Genomic DNA, 21,649 nt, shown 5'->3' with positions numbered 1-21,649 from the left:
CAAATTTGCTGGAGTTCTTTGAGGATGTAATGAGCAGGATGGATAAGGGGGAACCAGTGGATGTGGTGTATTTGGATTTCCAGAAGGCATTCGATAAGGTACCACAAAAGAGGTTACTGCATTAGATAAAAGCTCATGGGGTTGGGGGTAATATATTAGCACAGATAGAAGATTGGCTAACTAACAGAAAATAGAGAGTCGGGATAAATAGGTCATTTTCCGGTTGGCAAACAGTGACTGGTTACCGTAGGGATCGGTGCTAGGTCCTCAACTATTTACAATCTATATTAATGACTTGGATGAAGGGACCGAATGTAATGTAGCCAAGTTTGCTGATGATACAAAGATGGGTGGGAAAGCAAATTGTGAGGACACAAAAAATCTGCAAAGGGAAAAAGACAGGCTAAGTGAGTGGGCAAAAATTTGGCAGATGGAGTATAATGTGGGAAAATGTGAGGTCATCCACTTTGGCAGAAATAATAGAAAAGCAAATTATAATGAAAATGGAGAAAAATTGCAAATTTCTGCAATACAGAGCGACCTGGGGGTCCTTGTGCATGAAACACAAAAAGTTAGTATGCAGGTACAGCAAGTGATCAGGAAGGCAAATGGAATGTTGGCCTTTATTGCAAGGGGAATAGAGTACAAAAGCAGTGAAGTCCTGCTACAAATGTACAGGGTATTGGTGAAGCCACACCTGGAGTACTGCATTCAGTTTTGGTCTCTGTATTTAAGGAAGGATATACTTGCATTGGAGGCTGTTTAAGGAAGTTTCATTAGGTTGATTCCGGAGATGAGGGGGTTGACTTCTAAAGATGGCTTGAGTAGGTTAGGCCTATACACATTGGAGTTCAGAAGAATGAGAGGTGATCTTATTGAAACATAAGATAATGACGGGGCTCGACAAGGTGGATGCAGAAAGGGTATTACTCTAAAAAGCGGGGACAAGGGGCAAGATTTTATACTTTTGTGCTTATCGCCCATTTTACACTTTTGTGCTTATCGCCCAAAAATGGGTGTTACTTCCGGCGTGGTCGGTAAAAAAGGGTTTTCAGATCGCCGGCTTCTCGCCCATTCTTAAAGCACCTAGTCTCCATTTTTTTAAATGGCCGTTACCGCGAGCGATATGAAATGGGCGGTAGCGTTAAATTTTTTTGACCTTTTGCCGTAAAGTGTCGCCGTCCTTAGCAACGGCATGGCAACGCTCGATTCCTGCGATTCAGGAAGTCAAGGGTCATCATGACATGCGCAGAAGAGGAGACAGAGAGAGAGGGAGCTCAGAGGGACTGAAGGGTGTGGTGTGGCTGCTTTGGGAGGAAGGAGGGAGATCTCCTCACTAAAATACACCTGGAGTAAACCCCCAATAGTCCAGAGTCTGAAAATATGTCTGTTGAGATGTTCACTTCACCTGAGAAGAACTCCAGAGTCAATGCAAACTCCCCCGAAGTTGAAGCAGCCTTTTGAATGAAGCAACCTGCGATTTTAAAAGTGGCAGCCACACCGCTGGCGTTCGTTCAGAACAGTTTCACTTTCTCTGGGCGTTTTTTTGGACGAGCAATATTGTGGGCGATATGTGTGCGAGGTGCTGAAAGTGACGGTGGGCGATCTACTGGGCGTCAGTTTCACCAAATGCGCTCTTTACGACAAAAAAAAGTGGGCGGGCGGTATTATTGAATCCGGCGTTAATTCCGTGCGGAAAGTAATGCTGGGTGATATTATGGGTGTTGATTTCACCCATTCTGATGATTCCGCCCCAAAAAAATGGGCGGGCGGTCATATTTTTTCCCGGCGTGAAGCACATGTGGAAAGTAACGCTCAGCAATAAGTTTCCTAAAAATGCCCATCAGTTTCCATTTTGTGCCAAAATGGGCGATATATGGACGTTAGACATAATTTCAGCGGTAAAATGTGCGTTAAGTGGGCGTTAAGCATGCAAACAAAGTGGAGGTTCTAGCCCAATGTCTTAGAATAAGGGGCTGCCCATTTAAAACTGAGATGAGGAGAAATTTCTTCTCTCAGAGGGTTGTAAATCTATAGAATTCTCTGTCCCAGAGAGCTGTGGAGGCTGGGCCATTGAATATATTTAAGGCGTAGATAGACAGATTTTTGAGCGATAAGGGAGTAAAGGGTTATGGAGAGCAGGCAGAGAAGTGGAGCTGAGTCCATGATCAGATCAGCCATGATCTTATTGAATGGCGGAGCAGGCTCGAGGGGCCATATGGCCTACTCCTGCTCCTATTTCTTATGTTCTTATTAGGAATTTCTCAAAATCAAAAGAAAAATTTAACTTGTCTGGGCTAATAAGTTTTAAAAACAATCCAATGGTCCTAGTCATTACCCTATTTTCATCCTTGTTTTAAGCTTACTCTGACATACAATAACATGGGACTGCTGGATGCTGAATTAAGGTGAATTGTGTAAATCTATAACCCAGTGGGGAGGCAATACATGCTGTATTCAAAGTATTTGAAAGTTCTGGACTCGCTGTGTAACAGTCAGCGATTATGTTTTGATAGTAAAATAAACATGCTAAAGGAAGTATTTTCTATTGTATTACAAATAAAATAACTTGTTTTAAAATCTTAGAAACTAAGGAAAGGATGACAATATGTATATAGGTGACTGTGACTTTAAAAACCTAACAAATATATCCGAGGGAAAATTTATAAGAATCATAATTGTAAGTCTTTACTGGAATCTATTTGTTAGGTTTTTAAAGTCACAATCATCTTTATACAGTTAGAAATCCAGTGATAATATAACCACCACTTGTTTTGCTTTGTGCGGTACTGATTCTGGCTTGAAAAATATTGGCCCATATCCAGACTATCGTTCACCATACACATATATCCATACACAGAATATCGTTCGAATCAAATTCTATCTATAATTTGGCATCAACAGGATTCCAGGATTCAAATGGATTCCAAAGATTTTAGTATTTTAGGCACTTAAATGGTCAAAGCATGTGTTCTTAGCCTCACTCTGCACTCTCTATCCCACAAGGTGACTAGTGTTCCCTTTTTAGAACAATCCCATGTGGGCAAGAAGAGGATTAAAATAAATTATATGAAAGAAAAATGATGAAGAGGGTGTCTTTCCCTGTCCTTTCTTGACCATGCAGAATTGCAGTCGCTGCCTTAATTTCACATACCCAAGAAATGCAGCCTGCCCAGCCAATGATTGGCCAAGAAGAGAGAAAGGAGAGATGGAAAAAAAAGATGAACAAGAAGACGAAGAAGAAGACAAAACACCGTCACTCGATTTCACACTCCTAGCCACCATCTTCTCAAGGCCTACCTGCAAGACCATCTGCAGTCTTCCTTACTGAAAGTTAGCAGCCTTCCACCAGCCATGCTGCAGCCACTGGGGTAGCACTGCGTGACATTAGTAGGATAGGCAAAGGCACACACAAGCAGTCACTAAGGGAATGCATAAGGATGATAAGTTGATTTCTTGATGTCATATTGGATGGATAGATGTATAAAGTTGGATTGGAAAGTTTGCTTTCTGGTGGCTTTTATTTCAGCATTGTGGCCAAGAGACTGCTGTGATGGTCAGTAACAGAGGGAAGATAAGGTGTAGGACAAATGTTGAAAGGGGAACTGGGGTTGTGTTCACTAGTACCACAGGTGGATGATTCCATCCCAGATATCCCGGCCAGAAGGTGGCTGTTTGGGTTGCATCATTCATCCTGCAACTCCCTCTTTTGTTTCCTCCTCTTTTGCATTTTCCTCTTCTTTGTATTCCTCTTCCCTCTGCAAGCAGATGCTGTAAATCTGAAATATAAGCATAAAATGCTAGAAATACTCAGCAGGTCAGGCAGCATCTCGACCTGAGACGTGAACTCTGTTTCGCTCGCCATGGATGCTGCCTGACCCGTTGAGTATTTCCAGCATTTTCTATCTTCTCAGAGGACGCCCTTTACCATCCAAGACCTTGCAAACATCTAGCAGCACTCCCTGCACACTTTAAAAACTTTTAACATGTATTGCACCAAGCCACTACTTCAATAAAATTCTAAAAATCCAGTTCAAAAGCTTAAGTGCAAACCTACCTGAAAGAGGTGTATGTCAATTAACAAGTGCTGACAGCATCTCTGTCATTCTGCTGAATACTCGCTTTTCAGAGCGAGCTGAGGACCCAGCGCCAAACTCAGCAGTAAGGTCGAAGTTCGCAGATGGGCATCAAGTCGGCGTAGCATCACATTCTCTTCATTTACATCTCCAGGGCCAGCCGGTGCTAAGGCCCTCACCAAAAGGCGGTCACTGTGTCCCGCGCCAGAGAAGGGCGCTAGAGTGGCAGCTGCCATTTTTAACCAGGATAGCGGTGCAAATGGATGATGGTCAGCAGTCCAATTTCTAGGCCCAAGACTTTTAAATATATTAGCATGTCACCCATAGCACAGGTCATGATGAACATAAGAATATAAGAATTATGAGCAGGAGTAGGCCATTTGGCTCCTCAAGCATACTCCACCATTCAATAAGATCATGGCTGATCTTCTGCCTCAATGCCACTTTCCTGCACTATCCCCATATGCCTTGATTCCCTTAATATCCAAAAATCTATCTGAGCCTCCACAGCATTCAGGAGAATTCCAAAGATTCACCACCCTCGGAGTGAAGAAGTTTCTCCTCATCTCAGTCGCAAATGGCCAACCCCTTATTCTGCGACTCCTGGTTCTACTCCCCAGCCAGAGGAAACATCCTGCAATAGCGAGTTGCACATAATCACTACTGTCTGGGTAAAGAAGTGACTCTTATATTGGTGGCCTCCAGATATGCTCCTCCCCACAAGTGGAAACACTCGCTGTATCGATTCTATCAAAACCTTGCATCATTTTAAAGACGTCTATTAGGTCACCTCTCAGCCTTCTCTTTTCAAGAGAAAAGAGATCCAGCCTGTTCATCCTTTCCTGATATGTATATCCTCGCGTTTCTGGTATCATCCTTGTAAATCATCTCCCCACTTTCTCCAGTGCCTCTATATCCTTTTTAATATGGTGATCAGAACTGCACGCTGTTATATATGTAGACTTGTATTTACTCTGTACAGCCACCAGAGGGCTCATTCCCCGGAATCCCAAGGGATCCCGGAATCCCTTGAGAGCACAGGTATTTAAGGAGGCTTCACAGGTTAGAGAGGCACTCTGGAGACCTGCAATAAAAGACTACGGTCACACTTTACTTTGAGCTCACATTATTCAGTCTGACTCTTTCTCCATACACAACGAGATACAGATAGCAAACCCAAAGATGTAGAGAACAGTGGGCATCCTGGAGAAATTTTCGAAGGGAGATGATTGGGAAACTTTTGTGGAGCGACTCGACCAATACTTCGTGGCCAACGAGCTAGATGGGGAAGAGAGCGCTGCCAAACGAAGGGCGATACTCCTCACCGTCTATGGGGCACCAACGTCTGGCTTCATGAAGAATCTGCTCATTCCAGCAAAACCCATGGAGAAATCGTATGACGATTTGTGCACACTGGTCCAAGAGCATTTGAACCTGAAGGAAAGCGAACTGATGACGAGGTACCGGTTCTACACCTACAAAAGGTCTGAAGGCCAGGAAGTGGCGAGTTATGTCGCCGAGCTGAGACGACTTGCAGGACATTGCGAATTTGAAGGACATTTGGAGCACGTGCTCAGAGACTTTTTCGTACTTGACATTGGCCACAAAATCATATTTCGCAAGCTTTTGACTGTAGATACCCCAACCTTGAGTAAGGCCACAGCGATAGCTCAGGCGTTCATTGCCACCAGTGACAATACTAAGCAAATCTCTCAGCACACAAGTGCTGCTACAAATGTTGTGAACAAAGTGATGTTGTTTTCGAATCGTAACGTACAGGGCAGATCACACATATCTGCAGCTACACGTCTCAGAGTCCACCATCAAGGGTGATGAATGCAAGGCCATTAACACATTTTTGGCGCTGCGGGGGTGACCATCGTTTCCATTCATGCCAATTCAAAGGATACGTTTGCAAGGGCTGTGGAACAATGGGACACCTCCAATGAGTGTGCAGGCGAGCTGCTAAGCCTGTTAATCATGCAAACCACCACGTTGCAGAGGAGGACAGCTCCACGGAGGATCACTACGAACCAGAGCCTCAGATAGAGGAGGCAGAGGTACATGGGGTGCACACATTCACCACGAATTATCCCCCGATAATGCTGAATGTTGAATTAAATGGACTCCCGGTGACAATGGAGCTGGACATGCGGGCAAGCCAGTCCATCATGGGCAAAAAGACTTTCGAAAGGTTGTGGTGCAACAAGGCCTCAAAGCCTGTCTTAATTCCAGTTCGCACGAGACTAAGAACTTACACTAAAGAACTGATTCCTGTAATCAGCAGTGCTACCGTAAAGGTCTCCTACGATGGAGCGGTGCACAAGCTGCCACTCTGGGTGGTACAGGGCGATGGTCCCATGCTGCTCGGCAGGAGCTGGCTGGGAAAGATACGCTGGAATTGGGACGACGTCTGAGCGCTATTGCCCACTGACGACACTTCGAGTGCCCAGATCTTAAACAAATTTTCTACAGCAATGTGATAACCAGATAATCCTGCTCCTCAGTCTTATTTTCTTCGTCCTTAGTGGATTTATTAGTGACTATCTTCTATTTATGGCTCCTAGTTCTAAACGGACTCTCTCTTCCCCACCCCCAATGGTCTCCCCATCTCTCTTCCCCCACCAGTGGTCTCCCCATCCCTCCCCCTGATTTAGAGGCACCTCTCTCTCCCCCCACCCCCCTCCACCAGTGGTCTCCCCATCTCTCTCCCCCCACCAGTGGACTCCCCATCCCTCCCCCTGATTTCGGAGCACCTCTCTCTCCCCCCCCCTCCACTAGTGGTCTCCCATCTCTCTCCCCCCCACCAGTGGTCTCCCCATCCCTCCCCCTGATTTAGGGGCACCTCTCTCTCCCCCCCCACCCTCCACCAGTGGTCTCCCCATCTCTCTACCCCCACCAGTGGTCTCCCCATCTCTCTACCCCCACCAGTGGTCTCCCCATCTCTCTTCCCCCCACAAGTGGTTTCCCCATCTCTCTACCCCCACCAGTGGTCTCCCCATCTCTCTACCCCCACCAGTGGTCTCCCCATCTCTCTACCCCCCACAAGTGGTCTCCCCATCCCTCCCCCTGATTTAGGGGCACCTCTCTCCCCTTCCTCCACCAGTGGTCTCCCCATCTCTTCACCACCCCCCCCCCCCCCCACCAGCATTCTCCCCATCTCGCTCCCTGAGTTAGGACGCTCTGGAGGAGAGCAGTGTAACCTTGCCCCATCCCCCCCCACCCACTGCAAGAGGGAGAAGATGCCTTCACTCTTGGAGCATGCGCGGTGCTGGGCCCACGGGGCGGGGGGTGGGATAAGGGGGTGGTGGAGGGGGAGATGCGCAGGCATGGTGGCGCAGCCCTGCGTGGGAGGTTTGGTTATGCTGTTACAAGAAAAGGACAGAGTGCTGGAATGCGGAAATGGAAGCAGGGGACACACCTCCAGTGAAAGAATTTGGAAAGAAGTTTGTAAGAGTTCTGCTCAAAGATAGAGGTAAGTTTGATTAGTTGCTAGAACATAAATTATTTATGTTTTCCTTATCTAATCTATGTACATAGAATTACATAAAATGTAAACCACAGAAACAGGCCATAGGGCCCAAATGGTCCATACCAGTGTTTATGCTCCACTCGAGTCTCCTTCCACCCTTCTTCATCTAACCCTCCCACCCTTCTTCATCTAACCCTATCAGCATAACCTTCTATTCCATTTGCCCTCGTGTGTTCATCTAGCTTCCTCTTAAATGCAGCTATGCTATTCGCCTCAACTACTCATTGTGGTAATAAGTTCCACATTTTAAAGTAAAGGGGCTGGATTTTCCAGTACCTTTGCACTCCAGGTTTTGCCCCAGAGCAGTGTTAAAGGCAGCGTTCAGGTCTCCTGCGCCCCTTCGCGATTCTCCGGTCTGTTTTTGCGGCAGCGCTCATCAGCACCGCCAGGAACAGCTGTGCCGGGTGTGCAACTGCAAGTGGAGAGTATTCCATCACACTCCTGACTTGTGGCTTATAGATGGTAGAAAGGCTCTGGGGAGTCAGAAGGTGAGACACTCGCCACAGAATACCTAGCCTCTGACCTGTTCTTGTTGCCACAGTATTTATGTGGCTGGTCCAGTTAAGTTACTGGTCAATGGTGACCCCCCCCAGGATGTTGATGGTGGGGGATTCGGCAATGGTAATGTCATTGAATGTCAAGGGGCGATAGTTAGACTCTTGCTTGTTGGAGATAGTCATTGCCTGGCACTTTGTTGACGTGAATGTTACTTGCCACTTATTAGATCAAGCCTGAATGCCGTCTATGTCTTGCTGCATGCGGGCATGGAATTCTTCATTGTTTGAGGAGTTGTGAATGGAACTGAACACTGTAGCGAACATCCTACTTCTGATCTTAGAATGGAGAGGAGGTCATTAATGAAGCAGCTGAAGACGGTTGGGCCTAGGGCACAGCCTCAAGGAACTCCTGCACCGATGTCCTGGGGCTGTGATGATTGATCTCCAACCACCACAACCATCTTACTTTGTGCTAGGTATGACTCCAGCCAGTGGGGAGTTTTCCCCTGATTCCCATTGACTTCAGTTCTACTAGGGCTTCTTGATGCCACACTCAGTTAAATGCTGCCTTCATGTCAAAGGCAGTCACTCTCACCTCACCTCTGGAATTCAGCTCTTTTGTCCATGTTTGGACCAACGCTGTAATATGGTCTGGAGCTGAGTGGTTCTGGCAGAACCCAAACTGGGCATTGGTGAGCAGGTTATTAGTGAGTAAATGCCGCTTGAGAGCACTGTCGTCGACATCTTCCATCACTTTGCTGATGATTGAGAATAGACTGATGGGGTGGTAATTGGCCGGTTTAGATTTGTCCTGTTTTTTGTGGACGGGACATACCTGGGCCGTTTTCCACACTGTCGGATAGATGCCAGTGTTGTAGCTGTACTGGAATTGCCTGGCTAGAGGCATAACTAGTTCTGGAGCACAAGTCTTCAGCATGACAGCCGAGATGTTGTTGTGGCCCATAGCCTATTCTGTATCCAGTGCACTCAGCTGTTTCTTGATATCACATGGAATGAATCGAAATGACTGAAGACTTTCTTCTGTGACAGTCGGGACCTCAGGAGGAGGACGAAATGGATCATCGACTCAGCACTTCTGGCTGAAGTTGGTTGGAAACGCTTCAGCCTTGTCTTTTGCACCCATGTGCTGGCCTTCGCCATCATTGAGGATGGTGATATTCATGGAGCCTCCTCCTCCCGTTAGTTGTTTAATTGTCCACCACCATTCACGACTGGATGTGGCAGGACTGCAGAGCTTTGATCTGATCCTTTGATTGTGGGATCGCTTAGCCCTGTCTATGGCATGCTGCTTCCGCTTTTTATCATGCATGTACTCCTGTGTTGCAGCTTCCCCAGGTTGGCACCCCATTTTTAGATATGCCTGGTGCTGCTCCTGGCATGCTCTTCTACACTTCCCATTGAACCAGGATTGGTCCCCTGGCTTAATGGTAATGGTAGATTGAGGGATATGCTGGGCCATGAGGTTACAGATTGTGATGGAATACAATTCTGCTGCTGCTGACGGAACACCACGCCTCATGGATGCCCAGTTTTGAGCTGCTATATCTGTTATGTATGCAACACCTCGTAACCAGCATTCTACCGCCACCAGAGGGCGCATCTGTTGGAGTTCCAAGGGATCCCAACATCCCTTGGGAGCATTGCATATAAGCAGGCCTCACATGCTGTGCCGGCACTCTGGAGTCAGAATAAAGAGACTGAGGTCACACTTACTCAAGTCTACAGCACTCAGTCCCATTGCTTTATTTGAGACATAACAACTGGCGACGAGTAATAGATAATGAACCATCACGCGAAAATGCAGAGAACTGTTGGTATCCTGGAGAATTTCTCAGAAGGTGACGATTGGGAAGCCTTCGTGGAGCGACTCGACCAATACTACGTGGCCAATGAGCTGGAAGGGAATGAGAACACTGCCAAACGAAGGGCGATCCTCCTCGCCGTCTGCGGGGCAACAGCCTATGGCCTCATGAAGTATCTTCTTGCTCTGGTGAAACCAACAACCAAATCGTATGAAGAACTGTGTACGCTTGTACGGGAGCACCTAAATCCGAAGGAGAGTGTTCTGATGGTAAGGTATCGATTTTATACATGTCAACGGTCTGAAAGCCAGGAAGTGGCGAGCTACGTCGCTGAACTAAGGCGCCTTGCAGGACATTGCGAATTCGGTGGATTCCTGGAGCAAATGTTAAGAGACTTTTTTGTGCTTGGCATTGGCCATGAGGTTATCCTTCGCAAACTATTGACTGTTGAAACACCGAACCTGAGCAAAGCCATAACGATAGCCTAGGCATTTATGTCCACCAGCGATAACACCCAACAAATTACGCAGCATAAAGATGCATCGGCAAGTACTGTAGACAAAGTAACGTCGTTTTCAGGCAGGAATGCATATGGCAGAAAGTACACACCTGTGGCTGCACGACCTCAGATGACTCAGAGTCCGGCATCAAGTGTGAATGCGAGGCAATTAACACCTTGTTAGTGCTGAGGAGGTGATCATCGAGCCCATCAATGCCGCTTCAAACAATATGCGTGCAAAGGCTGTGGAACAATGGGACACCTCAAGACAAGCTGCAACCCTTGCAAACCACCACATTGCAGAGGAAGACCGATCCATGGCAGATCAAACTGAAGTAGAGACTCGAACCGAGGAAGCACACACCTTCACCATGAAATGTCCACCGATCATGTTAAAAGTTGAAGTGAACGGAATTCCAGTATCCATTGAATTGGACACGGGTGCGAGTCAGTCTATCATGAGCAAAAAGGCCTTCGAGAGGCTGTGGTGCAAAAAGGCACAAAGGCCCAAGCTGCGCCCTATTCATACCAAGCTGAGAACTTGCACTAAAGAGCTTATCCCTGTAATTGGCAGTGCAGCAGTAAAAGTCTCCTATGATGGAGGGGTGGATGAACTGTACCAGGAGCTGGCCCCACACTGTTCGGCAGAAGTTGGCTGGGAAAAATCCGCTGGAACTGGGACGACATCCGAGCGCTTTCGTCCGTCGACGATGCCTCATGTGCCCAAGTTTTGAGCAAGTTCCCGTCGTTTAAGCTAGGCATCGGAAATTTCTCTGGGGCGAAGGTGTAGATCTACTTGGTTCCCGGTACACGACTCATCCACCACAAGGCACGAGTGGTGCCATAAATGATGCGAGAGAAAGTGGAGATCGAGCTGGACAGGCTGCAACAAGAGGGCATCATCGCACCGGTTGAGTTCAACGAGTGGGCCAGTCCGATTATTCTGATTCTCAAGAGCGATGGCACGGTCAGAATTTGTGGGGACTATAAAGTAACAATTAACCGTTTTTTGCTGCAGGACCAGTACCCGCTACCCAAGGCAGACGACCTATTTGCGATGCTGGCAGGAGGGAAGACGTTCACCAAGTTGGACCTGACCTCTGCCTACATGATGCAGGAGCTGGTGAAATCTTCGAAAGGCCTCAATTGCATCAACACGCACAAAGGTCTCTTCATCTACAATAGATGCCATTTGGGATTCGATTGGCCACGTCAATTTTTCAAAGAAACATAGAAACATAGAAAATAGGTGCAGGATTAGGCCATTCGGCCCTTCGAGCCTGCACCGCCATTCAATGAATTCATGGCTGAACATGCAACTTCAGTACCCCATTCCTGCTTTCTCGCCATACCCCTTGATCCCCCTAGTAGTTAGGACTACATCTATCTCCTTTTTGAATATATTTAGTGAATTGGCCTCAACAACTTTCTGTGGTAGAGAATTCCACAGGCTCACCACTCTCTGGGTGAAGAAGTTTCTCCTCATCTCGGTCCTAAATGGCTTACTCCTTATCCTTAGACTGTGACCCCTGGTTCTGGACTTCCCCAACATTGGGAACATTCTTCCTGCATCTAACCTGTCTGAACCCATCAGAATGTTAAACGTTTCTATGAGGTCCCCCCTCATTCTTCTGAACTCCAGTGAATACAAGCCCAGTTGATCCAGTCTTTCTTGATAGGTCAGTCCCACCATCCCGGGAATCAGTCTGGTGAACCTTCGCTGCACTCCCTCAATAGCAAGAATGCCCTTCCTCAAGTTAGGAGACCAAAACTGTACACAATACTCCAGGTGTGGCCTTACCAAGGCCCTGTACAACTGTAGTAACACCTCCCTGCCCCTGTACTCAAATCCCCTCATTATGAAGGCCAACATGCAGAAACATGGAGAGTCTGCTAAAGTTGGTTCCGCGCACCGTGGTTTTCCAGGACAACATACTGGTCACAGGTCGGGACACCATCGAACACTTGCAGAACCTGGAAGAGGTTCTAAGTCGGCTAGATCATGTGGGACTCAGGTTGAAATGCTCGAAGTGTGTTTTCCTGGCGCCAGAGGTCGAGTTCTTTGGGAGAAGAATTGCGGCAGACAGCATCAGACCCACCGACACCAAGATGGAGGTCATTAAGAATGCGCTGAAATCACAGAACGTGATGGAGTTGCGGTCGTTCCTAGGACTCCTCAATTATTTTGCTAATTTCCTACCTGGGTTAAGCACCTTTCTAGAACCTCTACACGTGTTGCTACACAAGGGAGATGACCGGGTATGGGGGAAATCACAAGAGACTGCTTTTGAGAAAGCCAGAAATCTGTTATGTTCCAAGAAACTGCTTGTTCTGTATGACCCATGTAAACGTTTAGTGCTAGTTTGCGATGCATCTTCGTACGGGGTCGGGTGTGTGTTGCAACAAGCAAACGAATCGGGAACATTGCAACCAGTCGCTTATGTGTCCAGGAATTTGTCCAAGGCGAAAAGGGCCTACAGCATGATTGAAAAAGAAGCTCTGGCATGCATTTACGGTGTGAAAAAATCGCACCAGTATCTATTTGGGCTTAAGTTAGAGTTAGAAACTGACCATAAGCCGCTCATATCGCTATTCTCAGAGAGCAAAGGTATTAACACCAATGCCTCTGCTGGCATCCAAAGATGGGCGCTCACGCTGTCTGCATATAACTATGTAATTCGCCACAGGCTAGGCACAGAGAACTGCGCTGATGCTCTCAGTCGGCTACCATTGCCCACCACCGGGGTGGAAATGGCACAGCTTGCAGACTTTCTCTTGGTGATGGATGCATTTGAAAATGAAAAGTCACCCGTTACGGCCCGCCAGATCAGGACCTGGACCAGCCAGGATCCTTTACTGTCCCTTGTAAAAAAACTGTGTCCTCCATGGGAGCTGGTTCAGCGTCCCAGCAGAGATGCATGAAGAGATCAAGCCGTTCCAGTGGCGCAAAGTCAAATGTCCATACAGGCGGACTGTCTTTTGTGGGGTAATCGCATGGTTTTGGCTAAGAAAGACAGGGAAATGTTCATACGTGACCTACACAGTATCTACCCAGGCATAGTAATGATGAAAGCTATAGCCAGATTCCATGTGTGGTGGCCCGGCATCGACTCAGATTTGGAGTCTTAGGTGCGCCAATTCAACACTTGCTCTCAACTGAGCAATGCACCCAGGGAGGCACCGCTAAGTTTGTGGTCTAGGATCCACGTTGACTTCGCTGGCCCGTTTTTAGGCAAAATGTTTTTGGTTGTTGTGGATGCTTATTCAAAGTGGATTGAGTGTGTAATAATGTCTGTAACACATTCAATGCCACCATCGAAAGCCTACGAGCCATGTTTGCCACGCATGGCCTGCCTGATGTCCTTGTCAGCAACAATGGGCCGAGCTTCACCAGCGCTGAATTCAAGGAATTCATGACCTGCAATGGGATCAAGCACATCACATCTGCCCCGTTCAAGCCTACATCTAACGGCCAGGCCAAACCATCAAGCAAAGCTTGAAACGTGTGTCGGAAGGCTCCCTGCAGACCCGCCTGTCCCGAGTCCTGCTCAGCTACCGCACAAGACCCCACTCGCTCACCGGGGTTCCCCCTGCCGAACTGCTCATGAAAAGGATACTCAAAACAAGGTTCTCTCTAGTCCACCCTGATCTCCATGATCATGTCGCGGGCAGGCGGTATCAACAAAGCATGTACTGTGATCACGCAAATTTGTCACGCGATATTGAAGTTAATGACCCTTTATTTGTACTCATCTATGGACATGGTCCCAAATGGTTTGCTGGCACTGTCGTAGCCAAAGAAGGGAAAAGGGTGTTTGAGGTCAAATTTGCAAATGGACGAACTTGCAGACAGCATTTGGACCAAACCAAATTGTGATTCACAGACAGCCACGAGCAACCTGAAGTGAACACCACCAACTTCAACCCTTCGATACAGACACAAGTGGCAACCGACATCACGGTTGACCACGAAGCTGAACCCATCATCCCCTAGCAGCCCAGAGAAGGCCCAACCAACTCACCTGCACCTGTGTTTGTACTGAGAAGATCGACGAGGGAGCGGAAAGCCCCAGATCGTCTCACCCTATAAATAAGTATCCTATTGACTTTGTGGAAAGTGATGTCATGTATGCAACACCTTGTAACCAGCATTCTACTGCCATCAGAGGGCGCATCTGTTGGAGTCCCAAGGGATCCCAGCATCGCTTGGGAGCACTGCATATAAGCAGGCCTCCCATGCTGTGCCGACACTCTGGAGTCAGAATAAAGAGACTAAGGTCACACTTACTCAAGTCTACAGTAGTCAGTCACATTGCTTTATTTGAGAAAAAACAATATCTGTTCTGAATCTATCCCATTTAGCACAGTGGTAATGTCACACAACACGATGGAGGTGTCCTCAGTGTGAAAACGGGACTTCGTTTCCACAATGACTGTGAAGTGGTCACTGCTACCAATGCTGTCATGGACAGATGCATCTGTGACATGTAGATTGGTGAGGACATGGTCAAGTAGGTTTTACATTCGTGTTGGTTCTCTCACCACCTGTCGCAGGCCCAATCTGGCAGCTATTTCCTTCAGGACTCATCCAGCTTGGACAGTATTGGTGCTACTGAGTCACTCTTGGTGATGGACATTGAAATCCCCCACCCAGAGTACATTCTGTGCCTTTGTTATGCTCAGTGCTTCTTCGAAGTGGTGTTCAACATGGAGGAGTACTGATTCATCAGCTGAGGGAGGGTGGTAGGTGATAATGAGCAGGAGGTTTCCTTGTCCATGCTTGACCTGAAGCTATGAGACTTCATTGGGTCCAGAGACAATGTTGAGGACTCCAGGAGCCACTCCCTCTCAGAGGAGCAGGCGGGGAAGTGGAGCTGAGTCCATGATCAGATCAGCCATGATCTTATTGAATGGCGGAGCAGGCTCGAGAGGCCGTATGGCCTACTCCTATTCCTATTTCTTATGTTCTTATGTTCTTCGCCTCGGGTGGGTCTATCCTGCTTGTGGGATAGGACATACCAAGTGATGATGATGAAGGAGTCTTGAACATTGGCTGAAAGGTATAATTCTATATGTATGACTGTGTCAGGCTGTTACTTGACTAGTCTGTGGGACAGCTCTCCCAATTTTATCACAAGTACCCAGATGTTGGCAAGGAGGACTTTGCAGGGTTGATTGGGCTGGGTGTGTCGTTGTCATGTCCGTAGCCAGTGCCGAGGTGCTGAAGCTGTCGTTGTCAGTGCCAGGCGGGAACACAGGGCGGGCAAGCGAATTTAGCTTCTGGGGCGATAAGGGGTTGCTGTACATGGCAATGACATCATCATTGCTGGGCGCAGGCGAGCAGGGCGCTACATGTTAGCCCCGCTGCAAAGCCCCCGCTCAATTTAGCAGGCGGCGCTGTTCTCACCGCGCCCGAGCAAAAACTTATTGGTGCAAAATACCCCAATTTCGCCTGCTTAAATGTCTTCTTCCATTTTGTCGCAGTCTTCTTCAGTATTACCCCCAATTTGGTGTTGTCTTCAAATTTTGAAATTGCACTTCTGATTCTCTGAGTCCAAATCGTTTACGCAAATGTTGAACAACAGTGATCCTGGCACCAATCCTTGTGGAACATCACTTCCCATCTTTTGCTAGCCTTAATCCAAACTCTCTGTTTTTGTTTTACAGTCAGCTTGCTGTACATTCTGCTACATATCCACTGACTCCACATACTCTGACCTCAGTCATGATTCTTACTTATTGAAGGCCTTTTGAAAATTCAACTATATTACATCTACTGCATTACCATTGACTACACTTTCTCTGTTACTTCTTCAAAGAATGCAATAAAGTTGGTCAAGCAAGATCTTCCCTTTTGAAATCCATGCTGACTACTTTTTAATTATATTTTGGCTTTTCTCAACTTTTTATTACATCTTTGAGTAAAGATTCCAACTGTGCCTCTGCTATCTCTTCACTAACTTCATTTAATATGCACAAATGCAACCCATCCAGACCAGGGGTTTTATCCTCTCTAAGTTTGATTCGTTTATCAATTATCTCTCCCCTTTCTATCTTAAATGTCTTTATTTTTGAATCACTTTTTCTAATGTTATGTCCATCGTTTTAGTCTCCTTGTTAAATACTGAGGCAAAGTAATTATTCAATATTTCTGCCATTTTGCTGTCATTATCTGTGAGTTTATCCCTTAGTGGCCCTATCCCTATCCTGATTTTTCTTTTCTTATTTATGTGTCTGTAGAATATTTTACTATATATTTTTATACTCCTTGAGAATTTAATTTCATAGTTCTTCTTTGCTTTCCGAATTGTTTTTTTTAAATTTCTTTCCTAACTTCTTCGCATTACCTTTTGTCATCCTCTCCTTTATTGTCTATGTACTTCTTGTAAACCCTTTCCTTTAGTTTCAGTTTTACCATTATCTCTTTATTCATCCACGGTTTTTCATTACTGGCTAGTTTGCTCATGTTTTTTAGTGACATATATTGCTCCTGAACTCTTTTATCATCTTTAATCATCTTTTTAAATATTTCCAACTGCTGTTCAATCTCTTTGTATCTCAATTTTTTCCAAGTTTACCTCTCCTAGTTCCATTCTCATTCCCTCAAAATTAGCATTTTTGTCTTTTGTCTTTCTCAATCTTTATCTTAAATCTTATTATGTTGTGATCGCTATTACCTTGAAGTTCCCCAATGCTTCCTTCTCTTATCTGCTCTGGTTCATTTCCCATTATTAGATCCAGCAGTAATTTCCCTCCATGATAATAAATAAATAAACATAGAAACATAGAAAATAGGTGCAGGAGTAGGCCATTCGGCCCTTCTAGCCTGCACCGCCATTTAATGAGTTCATGGCTGAACATGCAACTTCAGTACCCAATCCTGCTTTCTCGCCATACCCCTTGATCCCCCTAGTAGTAAGGACTACATCTAACTCCTTTTTGAATATATTTAGTGAATTGGCCTCAACAACTTTCTGTGGTAGAGAATTCCACAGGTTCACCACTCTCTGGATGAAGAAGTTTCTCCTCATCTCGGTCCTAAATGGCTTACCCCTTATCCTTAGACTGTGACCCCTGGTTCTGGATTTCCCCAACATTGGGAACATTCTTCCTGCATCTAACCTGTCTGAACCCATCAGAATTTTAAACGTTTCTATAAGGTCCCCTCTCATTCTTCTGAACTCCAGTGAATACAAGCCCAGTTGATCCAGTCTTTCTTGATAGGTCAGTCCCGCCATCCCGGGAATCAGTCTGGTGAACCTTCGCTGCACTCCCTCAATAGCAAGAATGTCCTTCCTCAGGTTAGGAGACCAAAACTGTACACAATACTCCAGGTGTGGCCTCACCAAGGCCCTGTACAACTGTAGCAACACCTCCCTGCCCCTGTACTCAAATCCCCTCGCTATGAAGGCCAACATGCCATTTGCTTTCTTAACCGCCTGCTGTACCTGCATGCCAACCTTCAATGACTGATGTACCATGACACCCAGGTCTCGTTGCACCTCCCCTTTTCCTAATCTGTCACCATTCAGATAATAGTCTGTCTCTCTGTTTTTACCACCAAAGTGGATAACCTCACATTTATCCACATTATACTTCATCTGCCATTTGGATTTAACACAACATTCTGTTTAGTTTCCCAAGTTTCCCAAGTAATTGATATAGGACAAAATAAAGTACAATCTAAAGAAGTTGGGACTCATTCAGTTCAACATCAGTATGCTGATGTTTAATCTAGTAAATGCACAACTAACTAGTAATTACCATATTCAATAGGTGTTTAACTCTTAGGGAAATGCAGTAAAGTAAAACAAATTTAACTGCATTGCAATATTAATTTGTCAAAAGAATTGCATGAATTTAAGCTGTTGTAGGGTTCCATATATTCCTCCACTCCTACTCGAAGAACAATTAATCCAAATGCATAGAAAATCATTGTTACACAGATTTTGTGAAAGGAAAGATGTATATTTTGAAAGCTGTACAAATCATTCAGCTATAAATGGATCAATTGCATTTATCCAAATACATAATCAATTCAGTGAATTGCAAAAATACTCAGGTAGCAAAGCACAACCTGAATGTTAAACCATGTGCCAAACTGTGCAGAGGTTAGGCGTGTGTAACGGTGACCATTTTAACTCACCCGTTCCAATGTGATTTCTTCAAACTCATATTCTATTTCTGTTCCATTGACCTAAATGTCAAGAACAAAAAAAAACGATGTCAGAAATCGATTAAAATGAAAACAGACATATTTCACACAAGAACTGGTTTGCATTTAAATCACCTACAGCTTTGAAAAATTGAGGTCAAACAACATCTCATACAGTTTTAGATTCTCAAATACACACTGTTCCAACGTACTGCCTTCAAGAGACAAAAACATACATACCTTTCTAGTGTTTTGGCAGCAGCGATTCATACCTCAACTAAAATACTATATATAGTTGATAGGCTTTTCAATAAATACTTCAAAGAATTTCACACAGGAAGCATTATGCCGTCATCTCTGGTGATGATCCAGAATATGATGGAAATAATAGATAAAGTGAGTCTTCTCATTTGTTAGTAACACATTGACATTGAAAGCAAAGCTGTCCTATTGTCACAGTGCCAGCGTATACTTTGTCAATATGCCTGAGGAACTTGATGCCACTGGGCGGTGTGGTTTAATTTGGCTTGTATTTCATAGGACCAGAATTACATCTCAGGACTATCAGAATTTTCTGGCATCAGCAGCAATGGCAATAAACAACAACATTGACTTATATAGTATGGAAAAATGGAGATTGAGTCAAAAGAGCAAGTATTAAAATGGATGACCAAGAGCTTGGTCAAAGAGGTGGGCTTTAAGGGAAGTCTTAGAGAGGTAGAAATGCAAAGACCGTAGAGAGAGAAGTCCATAACGTGGAGCCAAGCTGGCTGAAGGCACAGCCACCAATGGTGGAGTGAAGGAAGAGAAGGGGTACTCAGGAAGCCGGATTCAGAGCACCAAACCTAATGTTAACACTCTGGGCTGAATTTTCGCCACTATTCTGCGCTGTTTTATTTGGTGTATGATGCATTTTTTTGGAGCAAACTAAAATCTGCAAGTTTCGCCAAAGTTTCTGCGCTGTTCTAAAGTAGGTACGTCCAATTTTTTTAGTTTGCCGATTATTTGACGTCACTGAGGGCGGAACCTGCCAGGTGTGCCACTTCTGGCCATTTAAGCGAGAAACGGCGCATTGCACCCTTCTGAAAAACCTTCCCTACATTTCAGGAAATCGGCGCAGAGAAAAGAAAATCAGCGGAGAGAAGACGTCATTGTCTTAGCCGAGTTGAAGACATGGCCCCGGCAGGGGGGATGGGCATTCGGCCCGGGATGACAACAGCACCAGGGGTGGGGGGGCCATTTGGCCCGGGATGACAGCGGCACCGGGGGGGTGGGGGTCCTTTCGGCCCAGGATAGGAGCGGGACGGCGGGGGGGGGGGGGGGCAGGGGGGATCCTTTCAGCCCAGGATAGGAGCGGCACTGGCACCTGGGGGGCGGGTGGCCATTCGGCCCGGGATAGCAGCAGCGTCATTTTCCGTTTCCAGCCCAGCCTCAGCCCTTCGTCAGTTTCTATTCCCAGCCTCAGCCCTTCAGAGCGTTCCTCGTTACCTTGGCAACATCAGTTTTTGGCACAGGCCTTAAGCTCCACCCACAGAACTTAAGGCCAATGTGCACCGCTCCAAATTTAAAGTTAATTCCGGCGAAACTCGGAACTTTTTTTTCTGGCAGTCGGGCCACAAAAAAATCGGACGTACCTCTTCAACTGCGCCAAAAAGTGCCCATGTGGAAAATTGAGCCCAAAACCTGTAAACGCGGTATTTGGAGAGAAACACTGGTCGAAAAAATACAAAAAATAGTTGACTTGGGCATCTATACCGGGATAATAATTATTTTGTTTTGTATAACCAAATATCTGTGGCTATTGTGCTCTACTAATAACATTTTTACATTTTTTTCAATTAAGCACAATCTACTTTCTTTACATTTTTTAAACAGTACCATTTGTTTTCAACATGAATAAAAAATTAAACCTGACGCTATTAAGAGTACATCACTGCGGAAGCTAAAACACCAAATGAAAAGTTTCATACAAATTGCTGTTTCTGTGAAATACTATTAACAGATTTTTAGAATAAATATAAATAAGCAGTCATGACAAGGTGATTATATAAGAACAGAGGAACATAAGAAATAGGAGCAGGAATAGGCCGATCGCTCCCTCGAATCTGTTCCGCCATTCAATAAGATCATGGCTGATCTTCTATCTCAACTACGGCCCTTACGGCTAAAGGGATCAAAGGTTATGGAGAGAAAGCAGGAATGGGGTACTGAAGTTGCATAATCAGCCATGATCATATTGAATGGTGGTGCAGGCTCAAAGGGCCGAATGGCCTTCTCCTGCACCTATTTTCTATGTACAACTAGTCCTGCACTATCCCCATATCCTTTTGTTCCCTTCGTATCCAATAATCTATCGAGCTGTCTTGAATATACTCAACAACTGAGAATCCACAGCCCTCTGGGGTAGAGAATTCCAAAGATTCACAACCCTTTGAGTGAAGAAATTTCTTCTCATTTCAGTCCTAAATGCTCGATCCCTTATTGAGACTGTGACCCCTAGTTTTAAACTTCCCAACCAGGGGAAACATCCACCCAGCATTTACCCTGTCAAGCCCCTTAAGAATTTTATGCGTTTTAATGAGATCACCTCTCATTCTTATAAACTCTAGGGAATAGAGGCCCGGTCTGCTCAATCTCTCCTCATAAGATAATGACCCCAACCTAGGAATTAGTCTGGTGAACCTTCAATGTACTTCCTCTAAGGCAAGTATTTCATCGCCCTCACCAAGAAATCAGCACTCCGCCATGGGACGGAAGGACGGAACATCACGAAGAGCTGAGCCTTGCTTTTCCAACCCAATACAGATCGTAACTCAAACTGGGACTCGAATACTGCATCGGCGGTACAGAACCAGGAGCCACGTCGTTTGGGAAGAAGCTGCAAGCAAGTCCACAGGCAATCGGGGTTCACAGCACATGGTGCAGGAGGACGACGGCAGTGATGAGCAAGGTCCAAGTTAGTGATTGGAGTGTGGGCAGATGCAGCAGGACCAGCGAGAGACTGTGGAGGGATGTGATCAGGGCCCAGGGGAGAAGTGAGTTCGGGGCCAGGGGCCCAGGAGTAACA

The 21,649-nt window shown here is 45.9% G+C and overlaps 1 protein-coding gene across 2 annotated transcripts in view; it reads right to left on the bottom strand.

Annotated features, from left to right (window-relative positions):
* dlg2 (discs, large homolog 2 (Drosophila)) overlaps positions 1-21,649 on the bottom strand; it is a 1,568,664-nt gene that overhangs the window by 742,029 nt on the left and 804,986 nt on the right. For both annotated transcript variants that reach the window (XM_070892045.1, XM_070892046.1), the window contains exon 9: positions 18,574-18,624. In XM_070892045.1, coding sequence (XP_070748146.1) covers positions 18,574-18,624 — 51 coding nt within the window. The remainder of the gene's footprint in view (positions 1-18,573; positions 18,625-21,649) is intronic.

The sequence above is a fragment of the Pristiophorus japonicus genome, chromosome 10 (assembly GCF_044704955.1).
Source record: "Pristiophorus japonicus isolate sPriJap1 chromosome 10, sPriJap1.hap1, whole genome shotgun sequence".
NCBI lineage: Eukaryota > Metazoa > Chordata > Chondrichthyes > Pristiophoridae > Pristiophorus > Pristiophorus japonicus.
Note: the sequence above shows the minus strand (reverse complement) of the source record. Positions and strands in the feature narration are given on the sequence as shown.